At 41.6% G+C, this 24,869-nt stretch overlaps 2 protein-coding genes across 2 annotated transcripts; both read right to left on the bottom strand.

Moving 5' to 3' along the window:
• Positions 1-1,324: 1,324 nt before the first annotated feature.
• LOC100833138 (kanadaptin) lies at positions 1,325-14,848 on the bottom strand. Its single transcript, XM_003560768.4, has 12 exons — positions 14,267-14,848; positions 13,830-13,915; positions 12,742-12,821; positions 9,108-9,163; positions 8,402-8,450; positions 7,992-8,141; positions 7,517-7,612; positions 5,350-5,463; positions 5,141-5,271; positions 4,126-4,361; positions 1,828-2,598; positions 1,325-1,743 (listed from the first exon to the last, which is right to left on the bottom strand). Exons 1-12 carry the CDS (start codon positions 14,713-14,715, stop codon positions 1,694-1,696), a joined length of 2,268 nt encoding a protein of 755 aa, XP_003560816.1. The 5' UTR covers positions 14,716-14,848; the 3' UTR covers positions 1,325-1,693.
• A 1,842-nt stretch (positions 14,849-16,690) lies between these two features.
• Positions 16,691-20,208, bottom strand: LOC100829076 (amino acid transporter AVT6A). The gene is made up of 5 exons (XM_003563906.4): positions 19,370-20,208; positions 18,618-18,770; positions 18,257-18,460; positions 17,523-17,988; positions 16,691-17,176 (listed from the first exon to the last, which is right to left on the bottom strand). Exons 1-5 carry the CDS (start codon positions 19,788-19,790, stop codon positions 17,035-17,037), a joined length of 1,386 nt encoding a protein of 461 aa, XP_003563954.1. The 5' UTR covers positions 19,791-20,208; the 3' UTR covers positions 16,691-17,034.
• Positions 20,209-24,869: the final 4,661 nt, after the last annotated feature.

Genomic DNA, 24,869 nt, shown 5'->3' on the forward strand with positions numbered 1-24,869 from the left:
ATTGCTGCATCCTTTGCATGGTTGTTACGTTGTACCAGATTCAGTTAAAGACACTACTGATAGCAATGGCTTTTAGGGCTTATAAAGACACTACTGATAGAAAGGCGATACTTGTGATAAAACTACAAGTTGAATCAACAAATCAGAAATGCTCATCGCTAGCATTGGATGGAGCTAAACTATTCTGGTCGCCGATCTCCTCTTGACTCTAGCATGGAAATCTACCTCCCCTGGCTACAGCAGTATAGCCCACTATTTTTTAGAGATGTCGATGAAAATACCCACTAAAACTCCACGATTTCTTCAATATATAGATCCTAGTTCCTGAGTGAGTTGAGAACCTGGTTCCGAGATGTAGTGAATTCCGAACCTCCAATTAGACTGAACTGAGAACCTTCTCAGCCTGTCTTTTTGCTACTCACTCTTATGAGAATAGCTGCATTGCCCATTTCCTCAGTGCTTCCCAATCCTATCTATATGCCGTAACCCCTGCAATCTTCCCTACGGCCAATAGAAGAATCTACAGATCATATAATGTATTGAAGTTTTCACTCATTGGAAGTATTTCTCATCCATTCGTCTACTTTTAAAGAAATATACGGTATCTTCAATCCGGTGTGGTGCGTCATGGCGACAACCACCCAAGGGTCGAAATGAATGTTGTTATTATGGACTTTATCCTACCGCATTACAGAAGTACGGTGTACATAGCTAGTGGAGCCAATGAAGAGAGCGTAGCTCACTCTGTTTGACCACAAGAACGGACATTGAGAGCTTGGGCGTCTCGGTGCTCGTTATGATCAGAGCCTGGCGATCAGGAAAAATTGGGCTGGCAGGAATTAAGAACGCTGCTAATTCAAGACACAAATGGTCCATCAGTGGTTGGTTGGTCCACGTTGCGGGCATGCTACAGCGTTCTATAGTAAACTGAAATGTCAATCTTGACGTATAGCATGATGAATACATGCTTTTTCTTCTAAACAAGGCTCCATCAGCAATATGCCCGCATGATCAAGCACCCATGTTTCACCTCATCGTGGACTCCAGCATTCGCTGCTAAAATGGTAGAGGTCAGCGCACACGATACAGCTTTCTGTAGAGAATCTCCAACTGTACTGTACCCGCAGGCGAGAAACGAAGCCAGAGAGAACGCCTGATAGTGGTCTAGTGGATCCAAGGTACGTGGTCTCTCGAACCCTATTTCCCAGCAATATAACTAAGGCAGCCAACACCGCCCGAACTGAACGAACACTGACTCCCTGTGGCAGCGGCCAATGAGCTCGCCCACAAGCTTAAACACTATGAAACTAGGATGCTAATGACAAAGATCAACAAAGTCCTCCAGGAATCTCAAGAAATTGATCTATCATCTATCTGCCATAGATCCAAAAAGCTCAACAAATAGATCTATCTATGTGCCTTTGATGATTTCTACGCAGTAACCACAAACATACAAATTTACTCAGTCTTGTGCCTTTGATGATTTCTACGCAGTTTCTTCCGAGTATACGCCTATACCGAGCCACTATCTGTCTATCCAACAGGCTTGGCTGCCATCTGAAGATTCTGAACACATTTCCAGGTGAAAAAAGGGATTCTGAACACGTGCTCACAAAACTATTACAGTAACACAGGTGATTGCTACTTCATCTCCCTTCGCAATGGAAGTGGTGAAACCTAGGATGATAAAACTTCAATAGCCCAGGCGTTCGTTCAATGAAGTGCGGCCATCACCAGTTTGACCTGCAGACCATTGGGCAAAAGTATTATTAAGGGATAAATTCACACACTTGGTGGTCTTATGTTTTACTAATAAATTCTTCTTACCTTCAGGTGGCACCCATGTTTCATAATCTGGACCCTTTTCAAGAAAGTCTGGTCTTGCAGGACCAAGTACACGTTTTTGTTTTGACTTTTTCCCTTTTCTCTTGCTGTCCTGTTGTTCATTCTCGTTGTCCATGTCTTCTGAAGTTTGTAAACCACGTCTGTACTTTAGCAAAAGGGCAACGGCATCAGCAGCTGATGCTTCAGATTCAACCGAAGATGATTCTGCCTGAGTGCCTGCTGACTGATCAGCAGATTTTCTCTTCCGTAAAATAAGTCCAGGAGCAGCCTCTTCGAGATCTTTTTCATTGGCTGAATTAGAAAGGACAGTTTTTCGATCTTTGTAGTCCACAAAATTATCAGATTCGTCAGCATTCACATTTCCTTCTTTTATACAATTCTCTTCAGGTTCTATGATTCTCTTGTCACCAAGCCACTGGGGTTTTGGTATGGTGAATGCAGGTTTGGTGGCATTCTCTCGATTGTTGGAGACATCTGTTTGTACCTCAGCCGGTTTATCCAGTTCTGTTTTGGTAGAACAAGAATCCTTGAGGTTCTCCTCTGTTGAGGTTTTGTTTTGGGCAATTTTGTCTTGTTTTTGGAAATCAGTTCTTGGGTCACTAGATACTTGATGGTTTGCTTCTCTTGGCTTTAGATCCCTCTTGCGAACTGCTTCTCCCATGGGATCAGCTACCTTCAGTAGGTAAACAACCTTGTCCAGCTCGGCTTGAAGATCATAAAGCTCCTTCTGAATTTGGGCAATATTATCGTTTACTGTGAAGCAGTTCCAAATCAGTTAGAAGACCACCGACAATCAATTACACAAATTTAAACAGAAAAGATGAATTAAATCTGCATGAATACATAATTTCAGGCTTTATACATCTATGTGCAAAGGATGAAACCGACCAAAGTTAAACAAGGTAACTGCCACTTAACAGTATCTAATATTGATAAAATTGCAAAAACAACAGAGTGCAATACTGACACATGGTCACAAATGTAGACTAATCAGTGAAAATAAGTAAAGAAATAACTCTATCCTTTTCATAAACTAATGTGCCTGCATGATCAAACACTCTCACAGTACAAAATGCGAAAACACAAAACTATGATCCACCATCAATGTTAGTAATCCCCATGGGAAGCAGCCAATTCCCACATGTGGCTGGATTTCACGGGGAGCACCAGGCATACTTTAGCAAAACAGAATATTGTTATTCTATAACTATCTTAACAGAATATAGGTCATAAAGTTGTCAAAATGAAAGGAATTTTTAAAAGAAAAACGGGCCAGCTGGGAAATGACTGATCCCTGGTGACCAGCCAAACTATCGGATAGCTGGAAAAAAATGATAGTCAATGACATACGTCTGTCAGTTGCACATCCACTACTGATATCATATAGATGTTTAGATCCAAGAAACAAAAATATATTTAAGAGGAAAATGTTTTATACTAACTTATTTGTTAAGGAAAAATACAATGCATGAGTAACATCAAGAAGGAAGATGTATTTTGGACAGTTTCCTACCTGTCTATCTGACAAAGACAAAAGAAAAACATTCATAGTTTCCCACCATCACACTAGCTAAAAGTATTGCTAGAACATTAACAATATTCGTAGCTAACAAGCTAATGTTTCCGACCATATCACAAGAAAAACATTCATAGTTTCCCACCAACTTTAGACACTGATTCAAAACAATGAATTCCTTTTCCTTGCAAAAAAAATGAATTCATTCAACTCAGTCAAGTTTGCACTGAAATGAACTCTAAAATGGTATTAACTAAATAAAATATACATATTGCTACAGAGAAAATGTAAACATATTTAAAAATACTCCCTTATCCAAGTCTTAAACAGATTCCTCATCACTTTTCAGAGCAATATTTCAGTTATTGAAGTTAATAACTGAAAGAATTGTTGTCATTATTAAGTCAAGTTTCAAGCAGAATTTTCTCCAAACAAAAGTTTCAAGCAGAGGCCAATAGAACTTAGAAACCAGAGTTTTTAGCTACTCACTCCACTAAATAAAAAACGTAGCTCCTTTCTTTTACTGTGCTTTCACCCACCTCCAACATGTAATGATAAAGACCATCAAGCCATTAGTACGACTACATATAGAACCATTATGCAATATTTTTCTAATTTTAAAAAGAAAATAGAAGTGAACAGGCAGGCAACAATCAGGGTCACTGGTGGTACCATTCAGAACTCACTTGCAAGAAAAGTCAAACCACGATGAAATTCTGAGAATCAGAAATATAAGCCATGTGGTTCAGAGTCTAGTACCATACCTAATTGAGATGACAATCCACTCATGTAAGCATCAAGGTCATCCCCAGGATCTGCATTATCTCTCTGAGCCAGCTTATCCTTCTCGTCTTCAAGCAACTTTTTTTTACCTTCAATATCATTGGTGATGGAATCCTTTTTGTCAAGAAGACTATCAGCAGTCTCAACTGATGGTTGCAGATTTGATTGATCACTAGATGATTTCTTCTTTGTCCGATCATAAAATTCATCGTCGTCGCTAAAAAATCACCATCTCAATCAGCTCATGAGAATAAGCATGTAAAGGTCTAACTCTAGCCATAGTAAAGAAGAGTATAAAATAATCAAGGCATCTACTTGCATGCAGCCACTCATAGAAACTGGATCAATAATCGAGGCATCTACTTGCAGACCGCCACTCGTAGAAACTGGACCAATAATCGAGTCTACTTGCAGGCAGACACTCGTAGAGTCTGAATCAATAATCTAGGAATGTACTTGCAGGAAGACACTAGTAGAAACTGGATAAATAGTTTATGCATACTTGACCAGGCAAATAAATCACATCACTTCCACAGTATACAAAAAAGGAAGACAGGAAGGAGGTTAAATTTTCTGTCTGGCTATTTAACGAAATAAAGTGAATTATATGTAGTAAGTATGTACCCTCCCAGTAAAAACTGATAGGTACATGTAACTTTTCAAGGTAAGAGAAGTGGTTGCAAGGTACAAGTTTCAGCTATGTCTGTCCTAGTGCCAGTTTACCGTGACTACCTAGATGAAAAAATTGAACCATCAGTGTACAAACTAAAGTGGAACCTGCAAGTAGTTGTGGAAATCCTATGAACTTGTAGATCGAATATTCTACTGTCTGTCTTTTACATGCATTTGGAAGCAGACTAGGGAGAGAGAACATGATAATGTAGCTATCTCTAGCATCATCTTTTGCTCTTAGTACAGTATAGATCAGTATAGATTAAGATATGATACACAAAAGAAATGTAGCAGTCAAAGGTGAAATCATTCAGAAGTACAAACCTAACTGCGTCATCTTCTTCCTCGAGACTTGCTTTATGGCTACCACGTTTTGGTTTTCCAGCACGAGCACCAAGACTTTCTTGTATACTGTCATTTAATGTTTCTTCTAGATTTTCTAGCTCCTCCATAATCTGAAAAAAAGGTTTATTACTGATCTGATAAGAAATGGAACTGTAGTGGCAAGATGAAGTAAAGCTGTGATCGCTAACCTGAGATATCCTTTGTTCATTTCGTGCAATCTGTGTTTGTTGACCTTGGGTTAACCCTCCTTGAGAAATGTCCTTAACTCTTATTGCGTCAATCTCTTTCTTCATGTTCGCAACCTGAAAAAAAATGATGAGAAGAGGTCAGAGACAAGCAGAAATCATATCATAAAACATAGGGCAGATCGGCAGATTATAAAAAATTGAAGTTTGAGCCCAAAACCATAGTACTCATACAGTTTAACATAACTGTCCACCGCCTAGTACCAGTGCAAGGAGTTCCATACCTCGCAGCAAGCTACTCTACAAGGAACGCACACCACAGTCCACAGGCTTAATCCCTTGGAGCACCCTGTGTTCGAAATGTGAATGTGTGATTCTACCTAGGCCCATTTATCAATTTCTGGTTCATGCGACTTCTTGATAAAGAAATTTCAATGAAAGCTCAAAATAAGGTCACTATACTTGTCTGGAGGGTGCAGATTAGTCGCTGACCATGAATCATTTAGTAGTAAATTTCATTCACGGTCACTATACTTGTCTGATGGGTGCAGATTAGTTACTGTACTTTCGAAACGGCAATACAGTCACTGAAGTCGTTTTGCTGTGTCATCTACGGTCACTGGCCTGTCTGCTCTACGCATTTCACTGACGTGGCATAAACTGACCAAGATTGACCGTCCGGCATGGCAAAAGTCGAGGAATTATTTGCAAAATGCGCATTGTGCCCATGGACTCTCGACTTAATCCCATGGTGCACGCTGGGGTCACCCTTTTGCCATGCTGGACAGTCAAAGGTGGTCTGTGCATGCCACGTCAGCATTCAGTGGCCGGATTTTGCTGTTCCGAAAGTAGTGACTAATTTGCACCCTCCGCACATGATGTGGATAAATTTAAACAAGGTTATCATACTCTCTCCACCTGGATATACAGTTGCATATTGCTTAGGGCAAGGCTTTGACCAACAATTACTAAATTAATACGCAATTGTAAGATAAAGTTAACGTCATTAGATTCATATTCGCTGGTGCTTACTTATGATTGAGATTTTGTTTCACATAAAGCACATTAGTGGAGTAATTGTTGGTGGCCTTTTCTCAACCAATCAGCCCGATTTATCCTGACAGACAGGATACTAAACAAGGTCACATGTTGGTGGACTAATATGACTTGTGCCCATAAAAACCTACAGAGTAATACATCTGGGTCACAGAGCACTTGTCTATACATGGTACCAACATAGTCTCCTTCAAAATGATATTTTGAGAAGGCAAAAGGGTCCCAAGAGCTTCAGGTCAATGACCCCAACCTAATAACTTGGAAGACGGGGCAGAACAGTATCTGGTTCCCCATCGATCCAACAGATAGCTTCACTAAAAAACACACATGTCTTGAAGATTGAGATGGCTCGAAGCACACTAAAAATGGAAGCACCGCATGTCCTGATCCAGACCTCCATAAAAAACAGAAGCCGCTGCTCCCTCTCAGTCATCATCATCACAACCTAAAGCTGCACTGTCTGCTGGCACTTCAGCCACATGCTGTCCCCACCTCCTCCACGTTCTGTGCCACCTCTCCCCATGCCTCTGCTGGACAGTGGACATCACTGCGGCTGATGCCAACACTAACACCTTGCCACCTCTTTTTTTTTCTTCATGGCATACCAGGTACTACGGTACGCTGGCCCAGACTAAAGTACCACATTGTAAGTAAGTAGGTAGCTATGTGCATCGTCAAAGGACAAATTTGAAGTTTTCACTCTTCAAAAGTGTAGCAGTACTGAGTACAGAATATAAGCAGTCAGGAAATAATGTTGTGCGGTAAAAAGCTGCTCCAAATGCCCTTTGGCCACACATCACATCAGGATGAATGGCTAAAGGTATGATGCGCAAAAAATATTGTAGACCTAATTTTTGCATTCATCAAATTTCACCTGATTTCAATTGGATTGGCAAGGCACTAGAAATGGCAACTATATTATATTTGAAATAGACAGAACTGCAAATGGATCACCGTAAGTAACTGAGATTTTTCACTTGAATTCATAGTCACTGTTTCACCCTAGTAGAGTATAAATGAAAATATGCAAACTAGTATCCTTTTATAGTGTGGTTACATATAGAAAACGCAGTGCTGAGCAAGATAATGGTGTTTCAGTAGAACAAATGCTTACCTTTTCCATCCGCTTTATTATTTTGCTACGTGTTTTCTCTTGTCTGTCAGTAAGCTGACCTTTGTAGTTTTGCCATGTTATCTCATCTGCTTCATCCTAAGATATAAAAACATGTTCAGTAAAAAAAGATGTATCAAGACTAATTAGAAAACAACACAGCTCCAAATATTCACAATAAAAAGCAACTGAAACTTAAGAAAAGCTCCATCAAACGAAGTGTATGGGTGCTCGGATGGTGGCGAAAACTCACCTTGCCAAATATTTGGTCTTTGTAGGATGGTAGCCATTTTTTTGGCAAGCCAATGACTTCTTGCCAATTTTAGACAACTAATGGGCTGACAAAATTTGGGCAAGCCAAAATATTTGGCATGGCAAGCTAGGGCTCAAACCAAACATATCCTATGATTCTCTGAAGTACTTATGTAAGATTATCATTTATCAATATCACCAACTACTGGCCAAACAAACAACTAACCTCTGCAGATTCATCAATTGCATCTTCGCCCATACCCCATGAAATACCCTCTGCTAAAGCTGCTTGAGTTTTCGCACGTAAAAGGGAAGCTTCACGATCAACCATATTTTGCCGAATCTTGGCATCACGGAGCTTCTGCATGTCTTTTTCCTGTCATACAAGACAAATGAGTACATGTAAGCAACTCACAGAACAGAATATAAAGAGGTTGACACTGTTCACTGATGTATATCTGATTTTTGTTTTCGTCTTAACAATCCAGAAATAGGGAACAATAGATTGCATGTTGCATCATCAATATCACTTTGATTAATATGTGGAAGCAGAAGCAAGCGAACAGATACTTCATAAATCGAATTATGGTGTAGTGGCAGATAAGCCAGACAACTAAAGGAATGTCAGAATCTTACTGGAGGCATCAGCTCAGATGGTCCTTGAAAGATGTACAAGCGTGATGATCTGGTAAACAAAAAAAAATGAGGAAAGTTCTTTGACAAGGGTGCCAAAGTCTATACAACAATGTAAAGAGAGAAGAAGAACATAACTTAGTACAACAAGCAAGATTATCCTAAAGGGGAGTAATGTCCTTTTATTCATCTGTTATCTACTTCCGTGATATTTCAATTACATATTTAGAGCCTTTATTACACTTACAACGCAATCATATTGCATCACATCTTTCTTTTTTCTAAAATAGGCGCAAGCCCTGCGTATCATTTCAATCAACTTTCTACCAGACCTAGTATGCATAGTTAAGTGAATTATAAGTATATAACCATATAGTTCACTACAAAAACAAAAGCTCAGTCTTTTCTTAAGCCATGAACTCCATCCCACTGTTTTATAACAGTTCGCCAGTGTAACTGTTTTATGTCAGTTTGCCAATGCCCCAGATGTTCATCGATTTATCCAGAAAAGGGCTTTAAACCTAGAATATGTAGGTTATGCGTTAAGTAATTTTAGAGATCTAAAACTAGAAATTCTATCAGATTAAAGGATGCATGGGGTATGGTAATTTTGTAAGTAACTGAGCACCAGAAAGCAATCTACTGCATGCAACCATGCGAGAAATGGTGCACTATAAATGGAAGATGGGGGTTCGGTTGACAAGCTTACTGCCCAAATCGAATTACATCTCCAACATGAATCTTTGTGTACATCCTCTTCTTGATCTGCTAGTTAAGTACATGAAATCAGAAAATAAATCATGAAATAAATTGCACAGAGTACTGGTAAAGTTCCAAAGTCTAGAATAGAATACAAAACTGTTATGGCTAAAGAGGTAGCCTGACACATGCATAGCTTAGGTTTTCACAGACTATTAGTAATTACGATTTACAAATCACATATTCACATGACACCAGGAGATAGAGATAAGTTGACTACAGAAAGAATTATCATATTAGGCAACATCAACATAGTTAGGAAGATAAATATAGAGTTTGTGTGTTGTGGGACAAATTCAGCTGTGTATATGAAGAGCTACTTTGTAACTCGTTGAATTAAGCAACCCATAAACAGAAGTTTCAATAAGCCTCAGAACCTTTCGTCCACGTCAAGGATGGCCCTTCACTGGTTTGAAAAGGGAAAAATGCTCTTCCCCGGTCTTTAGACCATCATGAAAAGGGCAAAATGCTCTTCCCCGGTCTTTAGACCATCATCCTACCGCTGCTACTCATTGTGGACCAAAGGCCCTAGCACCCCGTTTGAGTCGCAGAATTGAGCACAGAATTCAGGAATTTGAACTGAGCGGAGTGAATTCCAATAGTTTGGTTGCACATATAATTGGAATCAGATTTGTAGCCTAAAATGAGCCCGTCTAAATTTAGAGGGCTTGAGGTCTGAATTGGGTGAATTGAGCTCGTCAGCTATCTTTACATGCATATATGAACGTAATATTTTTTTGCTGGGGATATATGAATGTATAAACATTGAACATAATAGAATTATATTGTATATTGTAATATAAAAATATTTACAATGAACATAAAGAATTACTACATTATTGATAATAATATTAAGATATAAACTATATTTCAAATTATTGCAATATATCATTATATGCATACAAGATATGAAATTATTTAACATATTATGTAAATACAAAGTAATACATTTATAAACTATATTACATAGTCTTATTGTAGGCAGAAAATTGGAAAATGGAATAAAAAATATAACCTTTTTTAATAATATGCAAACATATAATAAATATAAATACATGAATAAATACTATAACCCTTTAAAATTAGGAAAATGCACCGCTGGTATATTAACTTGGCAGGCGTGTGCAAATTAGTCAACTTACTTGCAAAATGCAAAACACAAGTGTTACAACTTGGCACGTATGAGCACGCGAGGTCAAAAATACGAATTTGTATGTTTCGACACCGACATGACATGCCAACGTGGACTGTGCGGGTCGAGCGAGGGCTTTTTGGCCCGAAGCTATTCTGCACGGGGTAATTTGCAAAGACTGCATCTTATAAAATGCCCCTTCTTCCTCCCTCGGCCGAATCCCCATCCTCCAAATCCCTAATTTTCCCCAATTCGAGCGCCACCTCCATCCGATGGCGATGCGTCGCTACTTCTGGAGGATATGGCGGCGCGGCGACCCCCACCTGCGGCGTGGGCACATCGTGCTCTCTCGGACCCGGGCATGGCTCGGTTGGAGGCCGGCTTCTACAGCCGCGCACTGCTCGCCAACGTCCATGGAGACCGGCCGCTGGTGACGCGGGCTGCACTGCTTGATGCCCTAGAGCAGCAAGGACTTGTCCAGCGCAACGCCGTAGACATCTAGGTGTGGTTCCCTGCCAATTATTTCGTGACATTTACCCGCGCCGACGACTGTGCCCGCATCCTCTCCGTTTCTCGCAATATGAGATGCACCGAAGCTGTGATGTCCTCTCCCGGTGGTCGAGGGCCAGCAACTCAAGGAGTCTAGCCTGAAGCTCATGACGAAGCTGAGCTTTGATGGACTGCCACCACAAACTTGGGATTATGATGCGGTTAGTCAGCTGGTGAGCAAGCTGGGCGCTGAGCTTGTGGAGATTCTGCCGAGTGTTGATAGATGGTGCTTGGCGGTGAAAGCTTGGGTCCGTGATGCTTGTGTAATCCCAAAGTCCATGCCGCCGCCTTGTTCTCCAACCAAGAAACACACCGGACAGCCACTTGAACTCCGACAAACTGCACGGACCACCTACACGCCGCCAACGTCGCCTACAATTTCGTGGGAGAAGTGTTGCGATTTGGGAACAGGGACGATAATGAGGAGAAGAATAGAGGGAGGTTTTTTTTTTTGTTAAATTTCCTGGCCGGCTCGACCCGCGCAATCCACGTTTTGGCATGCCACATCGGCGCCGAAACATATGAATTCATAGTTTTGACCTCACACGCTCATACGTGCCAAGTTATATAACACTCGAATTTTTCATTTTGCAGGTATCGTGACTAATTTGCACATGCGCGCCAAGTTAATAGACCAGCGGTGCATTTTCCTCCTTTAAAAAATATTTTGTAAAAAGTTTTAATCTACTAAGCGTAAAACCAATAATCATAGGGATAGGGGGTACTACAGACTTTGCACAATTCTAGATTAAAAATAAGCTGCAGAACAGAATCTGTTTGAAAGAGGATACTGGATTTCTCAGGGCTTACCCACAACGGAGCTCCTGTGCATAGTTAAGCTTAAGCCGGTTTCTGCACAAGCCGAAGCTGTCTAGAAGGGGGCCATTATTGTATTGTATGTATACTTTCTAATAATTATTACATATTATTTTGTACGTGTATATAGCACTGGTATCTAAATGCATTTAGTGATTTGTTTAGGAAACGGCAGCTAGAGGCTCTCAATGTTTCTGATGTGCACTGCAGTATCGACTCCGCTACTCTTCTCATGCTCTCATGTCATCTATATGTTGTATTTTCTTTCTAAGTATATTGACCTTATCGCATATCGAGGTGACATAGATTTGTAGCGACAACAGCTACGTCCGATAACAAAACATATTTTCCATGTGTAACTCTGAATATTAAGAGTACAACAGAATAACTCAACCCATGAGTTATGGACATCAGCCCCATCAGCGGGCGGCAGCAGCAGAACCTTTATCTAGCTATCTCCTAGTATTAGATTACTTCTGAGAGCTAAGCTATTTGTTTACTTCTGATTGTATATTATCTCTAATTAGTTTACTACCTCCGTTTCGGTTTATAGTTCCTGCACGTACCCCTAGGTTAACGATTTAACTCATGTAACATAAGTTTGAACTCACAAAAATTATATCGTTAGAAACTTCAAATGTTCTATTTTCTAATGATATAATTATTTTGAGTTCAAACTTATGTAACATGAGTTAAATCGTCGACCTAGGGGTACGTGCAGGACCTACAAACCGAAACGGAGGTAGCAGATTATAATATCTTGAGCAAATTACACAAAACCACCACATCTAAGGCTAAGGTTTCCCATGATGTGGTAGGAGCATGGAGATTCAATTTACAGTGTGACTCAACAAGCCAAAAGTAGATGAAGAGACAAAAGTGCTACAGACTAATACTACCACCAACATAAATCACACTGCTTTTCGTTTTTTTAAAGTATGAACAATGACATGATCAGTCATGAAAACAGGACATGCAGTATTTCAGTAACATGACAGAAAGATTTTCAACAAATATATTAGAACTCTTTGATAAATGGGAATCATTCTGCTCTTTCTGAAGTAACACAAATGGCAGGAGACTGTACCTGACTTTTGTTGATGGAAGATCCATGGGTGCTACCAAGATCATAAAGGAAAACGTCCCCGTCATTTCTAAACTGCAGAACTAAATAACACAAAAGCAGCTCATAAGTGTTCAGCACTAAACAAGAAAATATTACATAATCGTCAATATGTAGTGCTGAATTTCCTGGATCCTACTATTGCCTTCTCTTGTTTACGAAAATAAATACGCCATCACATGACCAAAAAAATTTGGACTAGGAGACTGTTTAAAAAATAATTCCTCGCCAAAGTCAAGAGTACACTTCATGTAACATATTTCGGTAGGGATAAAAGTAGTAGATGGCCTATTTACACAAGAAAAACAACTGCAGAACTTCAAAGTAGTTAACCTCAAGCCCTCAGCCTGTTAGTAAGTTCTACCAAAACAACGTGCACAATGTACTGCCCATAGAACTCAGCCAAGCTACTGGACGAATTTCCTTTAATAAAGTAAAGTACTACTAGGATCAGATAATTAGTGTCTTGGTTCGACTTTATTACCCCATTAGGAGGTCATCTATATAATTTTGCCACTTAATGAACAGTTTTTCCCAACTCAAATATTACCCTGTCAAGAAAAGGTCTATTCACATCACAGCAAAGTTTCACAGTTTCCTGATGAAATATCCTTCCCTATAGACCCATGTGTTCATGAACATCTTAGCATCATGAATAGAAACTGTGCTCACTGATCCACAAATGATCAGAATATCAGGATAGACCAGCTACCAGTTTTCAGCAAGCTATCTGAGCAATCAGTAAAAAGGTGCCCGAGCTTGTACTTTGTTGTTCCAGGAATATTTCCAACTTTTATTTGGAAGTAGGCATCTACTTATTGCAATGAAGCTGAGAAGGGAGAAGTTATGGCCTAGCTTCCTTGTTGTGGTAAAAGTACTACTAACAAATTTTGTGTCTGTTACAAACTGAACAAGCCCCCAAAACCTGATAGACTTGGATAACTCATTCTGCACCAAAATCTAGTTAACCAGCAAGCCACAAGCAGAGAGTTTGACTTTAATTCGACCTATTTGATAGTTGATTAGAAAAAGGTGCAAAACTGAAAACACACCAGCGTGAAACCGAGAAATTGTCGGGTGCTCCAGTACGAAATCGCATAGATCAATTCGACCAAACATGTAAGCTCCTTTCTTGGACCTGCAATTTGTAATGCCAGTTAATTTCACCAACCCACATCTAGTAAAATCAGCAATCCATGTAAAAAAAATGCGAGGATCAATCGATGTAATCTTGTAGCAGACAATTTCGACTAATTCCAATGCAAAGGTCTCAAAAGGCACATCTAGAGCATCAAATCATAATATGAGCAAAAATGTAGCTAATGTTCCTTATGGTACTAACAATTAGTCATTTCATGATGATACCCTGCATAAACAAATACTGGTTTTACGTGACTAGAAACCACTCATGAGCTTAGAACCAAAAAAGACAAATCGCTACCAACTGCTAGGGTGAGGAACCAATACTAGGGCAGAGACAGCAACTCACACGTCAAGCTTTTCGAAGATGGCGCCGTCCTTGAGCACCTCTAGGAAGAAGGGGTGGTCCGGGGCGGCGCTCCAGTCGGGGGTAGCGTATGGTGCGCGCGGCCGCTGCTGCCGCTGCTCGGGAAGCGCCGCCTCCGTCATCTCCGTGTCGCCGGGCTTCCCAGCCTCCTCCGCCGGCGAGTCCCCACTGCTAGGGCTGAGGTTAGCGCTCACATCCACCGGCACGCCAGGCTCCGACTCCGACAGCTGTGAGGGTCTTGGTGGCGGTGGAGGCGGCATAGAGGAGGAGGGGCTCGGTTTAGTACTCTCAGCCGCTGAGCCGTCAGGCCTCGATGGCGCCTCTGCCTCCGGCTGCGCCGGTAGGGGAGGCGATAAAGGTTTGGGAGGCGGCATGGAGGAGGAGGAGGAGTTAGGGTTTCGGGGAGGGGGCGGAGGCATTTGAGTTTTCATGGCTGGAGCTGGGAGAGAGGGAGACGACGACGAGGGATGAAATTTCGGCGGGGTGCCGGATTGCAGCCAAGGTGGGAGTTTGGTCGCTTATCCGGCTTGAACCGACGATGAAGAAGGCACGGCAACAAGATCTTTGGGTCGGTGACTGCGTAGGTGGAGCTATCGCAATCTTGGCCGTGTCGACCACGACACAAGTCGAATTTGAACGTTCTGTACAAAATGAATAGCGTTAAAAAAAATTGAGTATGAATTTTACTTCCAAAGTTCATTGCGCTAAATCAGCGACAACTAATGGATGGGTGAGAGTAATTGAATTTTCTTTAGCTTTAGCAAAAACAACACCAAATTCTCCTATGCAACGAGAATACCAGATGTTTAGTTAAAGCTAATCCAATAAAAATGAGTTTTTTTTAAAGCACCATATATTTCATTAGACAATCTGTTTACAGAGATTACACATATAGTCACGACATAAGACAAACATGATGTCAAGTAACTTTGCACAAAGTACTTCACGAGAAGTAAAATTACAATTCCACCATTAGAAAAACTTGTGCCTTGCTGAATCGTCGTCCAGCCTCGTCCTCCGCCGCCACCATGGCAACGCTGAAAAAATAGGCGAACAACCGCCATATCTAAATCTGTGAAAGCACCTTCGCATACAAGGATGCTTTCCGATCCGATGAACCGGATCGTCGCAAACGACGAGACCGAGACTTTGTGGAGCGTCGGCCGGGGAACTTTCCCGTGGTCACCAGATCTTGACGCCGTCATCTTCATCCAATGTAGTCGAAGAAGAGAAACAGCGTCGCCTGCCGTCATCCATAGGCCCAACCGCAAGACAACAAACACAACTACAGCAGCCAACATGGCCGTCACCAACAATATTGCCGACTGTCGACCACCAGACACGAATCTCGCCGGATCCAGAACACGGCAAGATGACTGGGGCACCTGCCCCTTGACGCCACCGATTGGAGCGACGCCTAGATGGAGGAAGAGCAGAGGCAAATTATTCTGACGCGGCGTCGTCTCCTCCATAGAAGCAACGCCCAAGAAAACACTAGGCCGATTCTAACTACAGGCCGGAGCACCGGGGTACCCACCCCCTCTCGTCGCCTGAGCGGCGGATGGAGGAGACAGGAAACGACGGCTGGTTGCTGTAATTTGGGGCAGAGATCATCGCGTTCTCGCATAGAGCGAGAGCGGTTCGTGGGTGGGCCAATAAAAGTGAGTTGAGTCTCTAAGTTGGAGGTCTATTTAATTAACAAGACAATTCAATTCAAACTTAAACTTGGTTGATTCTTTCCTTTGGAAAAACCTGAGAGTTGTATATTTGTGTTTGAAATAATATACTATGTCCTCCCTTCCGATCCAAATTAATTGTCGTAGCTTTATCTACATACGCATGTACCTATATACTGAAATGCGTTAACTAGACAAAGTTGTGACAATTAAATTGGATCGGAGGGTAGTACAACAAATACAAACATCTGGCCACGAAATCTACATTATCCAATTTTTCAAATTGTCACTATTTATGACATTGTAATAGAAATCATTTCCGCAATAAATATAACTAGTAATGCAACTCTTATCTAACCAGTACAAATCTTAAGTTACAGAAGTTTGAGGACCCAATTTCTCGGAAGTCATCTATTGTGAAAAGAGGTGGTAATTTGCCTTTCTTCCAAACGATCTAACTATGAATTAAGTCTTCATTTCCAGCTAACTTTTACCATTCGCTAACAACATTTTCCCTGTTTACCTCACTATTTTTCTGCATCAAATTATTAGCTCAGCGCGAGTGCACGACACATTTTAACAACCGCATAATGAGTCAAGGGCAATAGAGGAATCTGTAGCAAAATTTGTCTTAACAGACGAATCGGCCTTGGGTTTCTATTTCTAGTTTGAAGTGCATGAGAAAACACCAATTTTACGCACAAATGCCCTGAGCAATAAGCACAGTGCATTTGTAGAACCGTTTAGTATTTTCATTAACCATCTCCCATCCAATACAATGCAACTCCAAAATCAAAAGTTTTATACATAGATTACAAGAACAACTCTGTAATTACACATTTGATTTCCTGTTGTAATTTTACAGCACCTCAGACCGAACTCGACCAAGCACCCTGTAGATACAATCTGACTCAACACAATTGAGTCGAGGGTGTGGTCCGCCAAATAAATCGCAAAACCAATCCCATGAGTTCTCTCATGACTGATACTTTTTTATTGACTGCCTAATGTACAGAAACCACCATCCATAAAAAAGCATCCTTGACCCTTGACTCCCCTGTAGCGTTATGCAGCTCACGCTGAGGAGGGGGCACTTTTCTTATGGAATATCGAGTATGCATCGCTATACACAGCTACTACATTCGATGCAACTGCAAGAACAATCATGACAACAGCCAGAATCTTGTCCCACTTCTTCGCTATGCTGTGCGCATCCCTGAGATGTCGAAAGCAAAGGGACTTAGATCAGAAAAACAATGAACAGTACTTAACAACTACTAACACCTAGCATATATCATATATTAGTGGCGATATATGATATTAGGTCTACCACCGGTTGATATGTTAGTGGCCATATATGATATTAGGTCTACCACCGGTTGATATGTTAGTGCCATATATGATATTAGGTCTATCACCCGTTGATATGTTAGTGGCCATATAATATGATATGCTACAGGCAGTATTTTCAGTTTGGTTTGGTGCGAACCAAAATTGGCAGTGCGATATACCAGAACAAGAAAACAAGACTAATGATAAAAATATTGAATCAAACAACTTACTTTAGAGTGATTGCAGCTGGGAAAATGAAGGCAATACAAACAGCAGCAGTAGCCCCAGTAAATTGGAAGGCATCCCAGATACTAGGAATGAAGTTTGCGGACACAAAAATCACAATAAGGAGCACTGCTGTCATCACAGCAAACCTTCTGTTATCTGAGGACAGGGGCCTTGCAGAGGAAAAGAGAAGCCCGTCCAAATTAAGCCGCAGTGCATGGAATATCATAGGGAACACGAGCATAAGGTGAACAGCATAGCTCACTCTGACAGCATCATTAAGAACTGAACTATATGGAATTCCGAGATTTGAATCAAAGTTAGCGAGCACATCAGCGAGTGTAGATTCACCAAACAAAAGATATCCAAAGAAACTTGTTGTGATATAGACAGTTGAGCATAGAGCCAATGATGTGTGCACTATCGGCTTGATCTGGGAAGACTCCTTGAGCTCATTATGAATTGGGTGAACTGCAAAATATCAACAGGGTCTTAGAAGCAAGGCATGGAACATAATCTACATTTAAAAAACCCTACTATATTTCTCAAAACCAATATATAATCATTTTAGCTCAGTCAGGCATGTGCATTAGATACCATTAATAGTTACAGGCACATGGTCAAGAGAATACAATGAACATTTCCAGGGCATGTAACTTTAGTAAGGTTATTGCTTATCTTTTTCATAATATTCTTCATGATTTGTTTTGCTGCGATCAGGGCTAGGATTGGATCATACCATTATAGTGGCAAACGTAAGCAGTGACAAGAACTGGCACTGCTGTGAAAAGTTCCCAGACTGATGTCAAGTCAGGAATGGCAGGGAACAACTTAGGCATTGGAATTTGTCCACGTATCAGCTTCACGATAGCGATTCCTGCTGTTATAACAACAAATACAACTGCCAAAGCAACAGAAATGGCGGATGTATAGCTCAGTGAATCTGCGAGAGAGAAACAAAGATATACATATTATCAGATGCTTATTAACAAAACATAGTATCTTGCTTTTACAGAACACAGAACTAATCAAAGACTTCTCATTGGAAAAGAAAAGAAAAGTAATACTGGAGTAGCTACTTTTCTCAAGTAATCACCTACCAACACGCTTGAAACATGCTAGTGGAGTAAATACTCCAAGGGTGGTAACCAGGAGAACAAAGAAACGCCCATTCCACCAGTGTGTGCCAAACCATCCTTCTAACACGCCATAATGGTGCTCACCACCAGAGGATGTTCCAGAAAGCACATCACCTACAGGTAAAGATGGTCGATCGTAAATCAGGTTAACTATGATGCCTCGATAAGAATCAATCTCCCGAATCAAGGACCAACAACTGGAATCTTAGAAAAATGTGGAATTTATTTATCCATAAAACAATAAAAGAGGCAAGCAATTATATCTGCAACAGATATGTGCTCAGTGCTTTCACTTGTCATTGTGTTTGGAATGTCTATGTAATGAAGGTGGACTCAAACATTATGCAGCACAGGAATGCAAATATACTACCCTCTTGTACTAAATCTGCGACAAGTAATTCCGGACTGAGGGAGTACTAAATAACAAAACTGCTTCACAGGAGAAACAGAGTTAACTGAGAAAGAGATTTTTATTTTGGCCAAATACTCTGAGATTGCATTTCAGTTACTTCAGAAATTAATCTGTTCCAAATGCAGCAATAATGGTGTAAAATATCTGTTCTTAAATCCAAGATCCAAAGCAAGCTAGATTTCTGATACTAAAGTACTGTAAGTAGTATAAGACACCAAAACTGTGAATTCACACTTTAGATAACTGAACACCATACTGAGTAACGACACTAACTAAGAGAGCGTGGCTGAAATCATTTTACCGATAATAATCATATAGACGATCATGACACCAACGTTGTTCACCACGACGCAGACCTGGAGGAGCCTCCTTCCCCACCAACCGAAGGCATCCCCCATGACGGCTCCGTAGGACGGCGCGCCCACCACGCGGCTGAACCGCATGAGCAACTCGATGGAGGCGTCGGTGAGGAACGCCGCGAGCACGATCATGACCAGGCCGGGGACGAGGCCGAGCACCTTCATGGTCGCTGGCAGCGCCATGATGCCGGCGCCGACAATCGTGGTGGACAGGTTGAACACCGCCCCGGCGAAGGAGGCGCCGTTGAACTCGTGGAAGGCGGCTGCTTCGGCGCCGCCGTCATCCCCCTCCCATCGCTGCTTCGTCGGGAGCAGCGGCTGGCTGCTCTCCGGTAAGCGCTCCGTAACGCCCCTCGTCGTCATCTCCGAACTTCCGAAGAGCAGACTTGCTGATTCTTACGCTCTATTGGAAAAATCTAACAATACAATCTAAGCGGAAGAACAGCGCGAAGGGCTAAAAATAGCTACGATCTTTAACAGAATAAATGACTTCTAGGGCTCCAAGATGGAGGGGTTTCCAAAACGGAATTTTTCAAGAGCCGGAAGAACAAGCATAAATTCCACAGAACTTCCACGCAAAGCACCGCCGCGAAACAGAGAGCATAGATCTTCGAACTGAAACCAGAATCGCCAAGAATTTCGCTGGAGAGGGTCGGAGATTCCTAGGATTCCGGATTGACTGTGGGGATTCCCTTCCGTGGCGTGGAGCGACGGATGCGGAACGGATTAAACGGAGTCAATGGCCACTGCGAATTGATATTGTGAAATTTTCTTGAGCCCACTCTCCTTGTGTATATTGCGAGATATGGACAGGAGAGGAGGTCACGTCAGGTGGGGGCGGGCAGGCAGAGCAAATTGCTACGGGGAATTGGAAGCCGCAAGTCTTGTTTTTTTAGAAAACATTAAAAAAAAGTTTGTGTCTCGCATCGATAAGAAAAAAAAAAGAGTTATGTACGGCCCAGAGACTCGAAATATAACACGACATGCCTAGCGACTACAACTGGACACGCATAGCGAATGCTACAACCTAGCATATCCGAGCATCGTCTTGATATGGTCGGGGAGAAAGACGATATTGCGTGAAGCATTGTCGAAGATAGCCGCATTGCGGTGCTTCCAGTTCTAAAATATCGTCAGCAAGATTAGCGACGCAACGTCGTTTCTAGACGTCGTCAGGAAAAGCGTAGTCTTCCGTCACCGGTTTGCGAACAAGTCAATTGCAACCTTTCTAAAAGGCTCTATCTTATTATTTGAGTTTTCGTATGTATTTGTTTGTTGTATGATTAGTTTAACGGCTCCTAGTTTAACCTGTATCACTATTATCATACGTGAACTACTCTACCATTATAGTTGGTATGTTGAACGTATTTATTGATGGTGCAGACATACTTTGTACTGAAAGGAAACTTGTTCTAGATGTTGAATTATCTTTTTTTAGATTGATTTTGCATGGTTTTCAATTAACAAATTTGATTGTTATTTTCTATACATATTTGTGCGTACATAATTATAAAAAATTTATTGAAACATGCATCCATGAAATTTAGCTATGCTCTTCAGTACAATTATCTAAGCCTCCACGATCTGAAGGGATAACGGTTTCATTCATAGGAAACATGAAGAAAACCATTGGAATAGAAAACTTTCCTGTGGTGCCATTATTCATCAGATTCTATTAAAAGGAGTGGAGCAAAGGAAGTTTTTCCTTTGATCCAACTTTCAAAGAAAAAACAATGGTACCTATTTCTAGAATTCATTTGAATGAGGAATGAGGCACATGTATTTGGTGGCATAAAAATGCTGCGTATTTACCTTTTTGTGGTTGTACTTTGATTTTACTTAGCATAACAACGTTACAGTATTGCATCATTGTTATATTTTGTGATCTATTATAATAGGAAGTAACGAACAAATTTATTTTACAAAAACTGTACTATGTTTGATCGCTAGTTTTGTTTAGATGGAGACATAGTTTTGTTATTCAATAACTCCATACGAGAAATATTTTCTATACCCGATACTTCTCGTTGAAAACATCATCTAAAAAAATGTTATTCAATGTGTGTGAAGTATATGACGGAACTTAGTTCCAACCAAAAGTTTTGTTATAAAAGTCTGGTTCCAAAAGTTCGGTAACGGTCAGAAATGCTCTAAATGTGGACAATTTTAGAACAGATATATCACGTGGTAAGACACTTACGGTGACTTTGTTAATCTTCAAACTTCAGCTCTAGATTTTGGAATACGTAACATGTGTGTTCCTTCCGTCGCATATTAAGTGACAAAAATTTGTCCAAATATAAACGTATCTATGGAAAGTCACTTAATATGGGACGGAGAGTATTTATTACTCGAGTGGCAAACACTATTTCGTAGTATGCCAATACTATTTCACCAGTTTTACTTCCTTCTTTTTTTCTTTTCAAATCGGCTAACTCGTGGGTATATTAATATTTTTGCTAGAAATTTTGATGGACTATTCCTTGTGAGAAACAACATACATGTGCACGTAATTAGTTTGTCGTCTTGCTTAGGCCCACATGCACAAATAAACCGAGCAGCCCCGCCTAACCTTGGAAATCGGAATAGCAGCTTCACCATCCGACGTCCACCCGACCGGGGGCGTGGGGACCACCTGGCCCGGGCCCTGCCGCGTCGTGCGCCGCTCACTGGGTTCGTGGCCCGACCATCGGCCCTTTCTCTCGGTCCCGGTGCGCTTCTCGAGTAGGAAAAAAATGAATCCAAAATGAAGGTCCATGATGATTTCTTGGGCTGATAATAGACACTGTACAGAGCTAGCGGACGGCCCGTGCTCTACGTTGCAGATTGCACGGGCCTCGGTTTTTCCCGGGCGCCCACATGCACTCCACTTCTGCAGCCGAAGCCGTTGGGCACTTCAATGTTGTTTTGGGCGCTACACCCAAAGACTGGGGAGAGCCTTTCTCCGCGTGCGCGTGTGCATCCTCCAACGGTCATTTGTTGGGAAAATAGATAGACAGCGGCAACCGTGTGCGCGCGTCGATCCGCAGCTTTCCCTTGGGGATCGGGCGAGATTCTTTTTTTTCTTTTCATTTTTGAAGCCACCGACCTCCCAGTCGGTCGTCTGGTGCCGTGTCTGAAAGAAACCAAGGTGAAAGAAGGAAAGCGCCGCGTGTAGTGGTTGGCGAGGCTGAGCCCGGCCACAGGTTGCCCGCGCCCAAAGGGCACATCCCCCAACCGACTGCCACGGAAAGCTTCTTGCCTCGCTGGCCGCAGTCAATGTCTCGCCTCGTCTCGTCGCCGCAAAACATCCCGCCCGCAACTCGCTTTTTACTGCTTAGGACGCGGCCGGCGATGGTAATTTGAGCTCCGTCATCCCTGCAGTCCTGTACAGCCAAGTAGCCAACGGTCATTTGTTGGTGTAAAATGTAGTGCGAATTTACACATCTGGTCAAAGAAAGGCATTCCTCTCGATCGGCCACTGCAGGCATGTGATGTGAACGCCATCCTTTTCCTACGTTCATACTCCACCTGCACAGAGACAGCACGGGTGTCCTTCTCCTTCCATACCAGATTACCGGTACACAATGAATACGGCGCTGTGTCGGGTCCAAATGATCAGCCTGCTCGATCATAGAGTACTGGCAGTGATAAAATACAACGAAGAATTAATCGCCATGTCTAATTATCTATGCACGCACGCCAATGGATTGCGATCAATCCTACGACGTGGGTGGCGTCCATGTCGCAGGCGATCACGATCGCGTCGGACGATTTGGCCCCCAAATAAGAAGATCCCAAGCGTCCCTTTCCTCCGTGTAGCTAGCCATCGCTATCGCCTAGTATCGTCTAGATCAGTAGCAATCACGCCCGCTGTCTCGCCTTCGGGGTAGAATAATGGTAGTACTGGAAGCGTTAATCCTTGGAATGCCGAGTTGTGCTGCCAATCAATCAAGCTGAGGTTTTGTGCGCGCCAGGCAAAGTCCCCCGTGCGTGATCTTGTCGTGCTGCGTCATGTTAGAATTTTTATCATTTTTGTTTAGGATAGGTGTATCTCGACGATAAGCTTCTTCTGTTTGTTTTTTTACAGTAAGCACAACGATAAGCTAGCACGACCGGAAAGACAAGTCAAGGAAACCTTGTCCCTGACATGGAATCGAACATTTCAAGAGTTGACAAATATGACGAGTACGTGTTCTTAAATTTTGGGGAAACTTCCTCGGTCCATGACGTACGTAATGCAAGTTTTTTTTTTTTTGAGAAAGTACGTAATGCAAGTTTACTTCTTGCTACGGACTACGGAGTAGTATCAAGTTTGTTTTTTCAACATGTTGTAGGCACTGCCGTTGTTATTCAACTTGTCATGATTAGCAATGCTGACGGTAGTACCCTCATAACAATGTAAATTTTCTTCTCCCCGCGCATAACCACGATTAGTAAAGTTAACAACATAGGATTCAAGCATGATTTAGGCAAAAATGTCAGCTGTACTCTCAAGAGTGCCCTCCCTTACCGAACACCTCATAAGTAACTCTCGATCTATACAGATCGACAGGAAATTAAATCAAGCTTTCCCGCTAGCAGATCGGTTTAGAGCACTTAATGGGCTTCTCCATTCCACCGATTTTTGAATCATAAATGCCGCCATGCCTTCATGATGAGGCAAATGGAGCAGAGAACAAAAGGGATTGAAACGTATGATGCAAGGACTCATGAATCAGGGTGAGCAACAGTCCTAAAATGCTGCAATAATGCTGTCTCTCCTAGCACTCCCCTCCTTTACCATCATCATAGTACTGTAGTATCTTTCGGCTCAAGAACACACAGTTCTTCATGCAGGTACAAACGGTGTCTGGCTCATTTGAAATATAACGTAGAGAAGCAACATGAGATTTCTAAGTTTTTGTAATCAAACACGAAATTTGCGTTGTTCGTTGCAATAAGCAGACAAATATATTTCCGGCAGTTCTTTTTTCAAAACCATTGTAATTCAGAAGCACATAAAACATTTATTCTTATGTTTTGAGGCCTCTTTTCCTTTCCAGTACTATCTTCGTTTCTCCAAGAATGACACTCATATATGTATTTTGAGGTTTAATTTTGAGCAATAATATGTCAGCTGAGTGCTATGAAAATTATACTGATTCATATTTGAAAAAAAACCTCATGTTAGAAAATCCAGAGAATTCCACATTTACCACTCAAATTTTGCCCATATGCTCAAATGCCCTTCAGAATTTCACTGCTGCAAATTTGCCACTCAAATTTTACAAGGGTTCAAAATATGCCACTACAATGAGTTGATTGTTAGTTGAAATCTAATCTAACCTGGTCCGTTAAGGGAACTAGCAGCAGGATGTGCGGGGCCGAAAATGACAAGTGAATCGGCCCGAGCGCACACGTGACACATGACATGTGGGCAGCTCGTCAAATGGCTTAATTATGATTGTGTGAGAAGGTTTG

The sequence above is a fragment of the Brachypodium distachyon genome, chromosome 1 (assembly GCF_000005505.3).
Source record: "Brachypodium distachyon strain Bd21 chromosome 1, Brachypodium_distachyon_v3.0, whole genome shotgun sequence".
In the NCBI taxonomy this organism is placed as follows: Eukaryota; Viridiplantae; Streptophyta; class Magnoliopsida; order Poales; family Poaceae; genus Brachypodium; species Brachypodium distachyon.

Excerpts from the sequence above, each read along its gene's own strand:
- LOC100829076 (XM_003563906.4), bottom strand. The coding sequence starts at position 19,790 with ATGACGACGAGGGGCGTTACGGAGCGCTTACCGGAGAGCAGCCAGCCG. Across the intron at positions 18,461-18,617 it reads AGCATGTTTCAAGCGTGTTG|ATTCACTGAGCTATACATCC; the intron begins GTAGGTGATTAC and ends TCTCTCTCGCAG. Across the intron at positions 17,177-17,522 it reads CCAGCTGCAATCACTCTAAA|GGATGCGCACAGCATAGCGA; the intron begins GTAAGTTGTTTG and ends TCGACATCTCAG.
- LOC100833138 (XM_003560768.4), bottom strand. The coding sequence starts at position 14,715 with ATGAAAACTCAAATGCCTCCGCCCCCTCCCCGAAACCCTAACTCCTCC. Across the intron at positions 12,822-13,829 it reads AATTTCTCGGTTTCACGCTG|TTCTGCAGTTTAGAAATGAC; the intron begins GTGTGTTTTCAG and ends TGTGTTATTTAG. Across the intron at positions 5,272-5,349 it reads ATGAACAAAGGATATCTCAG|ATTATGGAGGAGCTAGAAAA; the intron begins GTTAGCGATCAC and ends CCTTTTTTTCAG.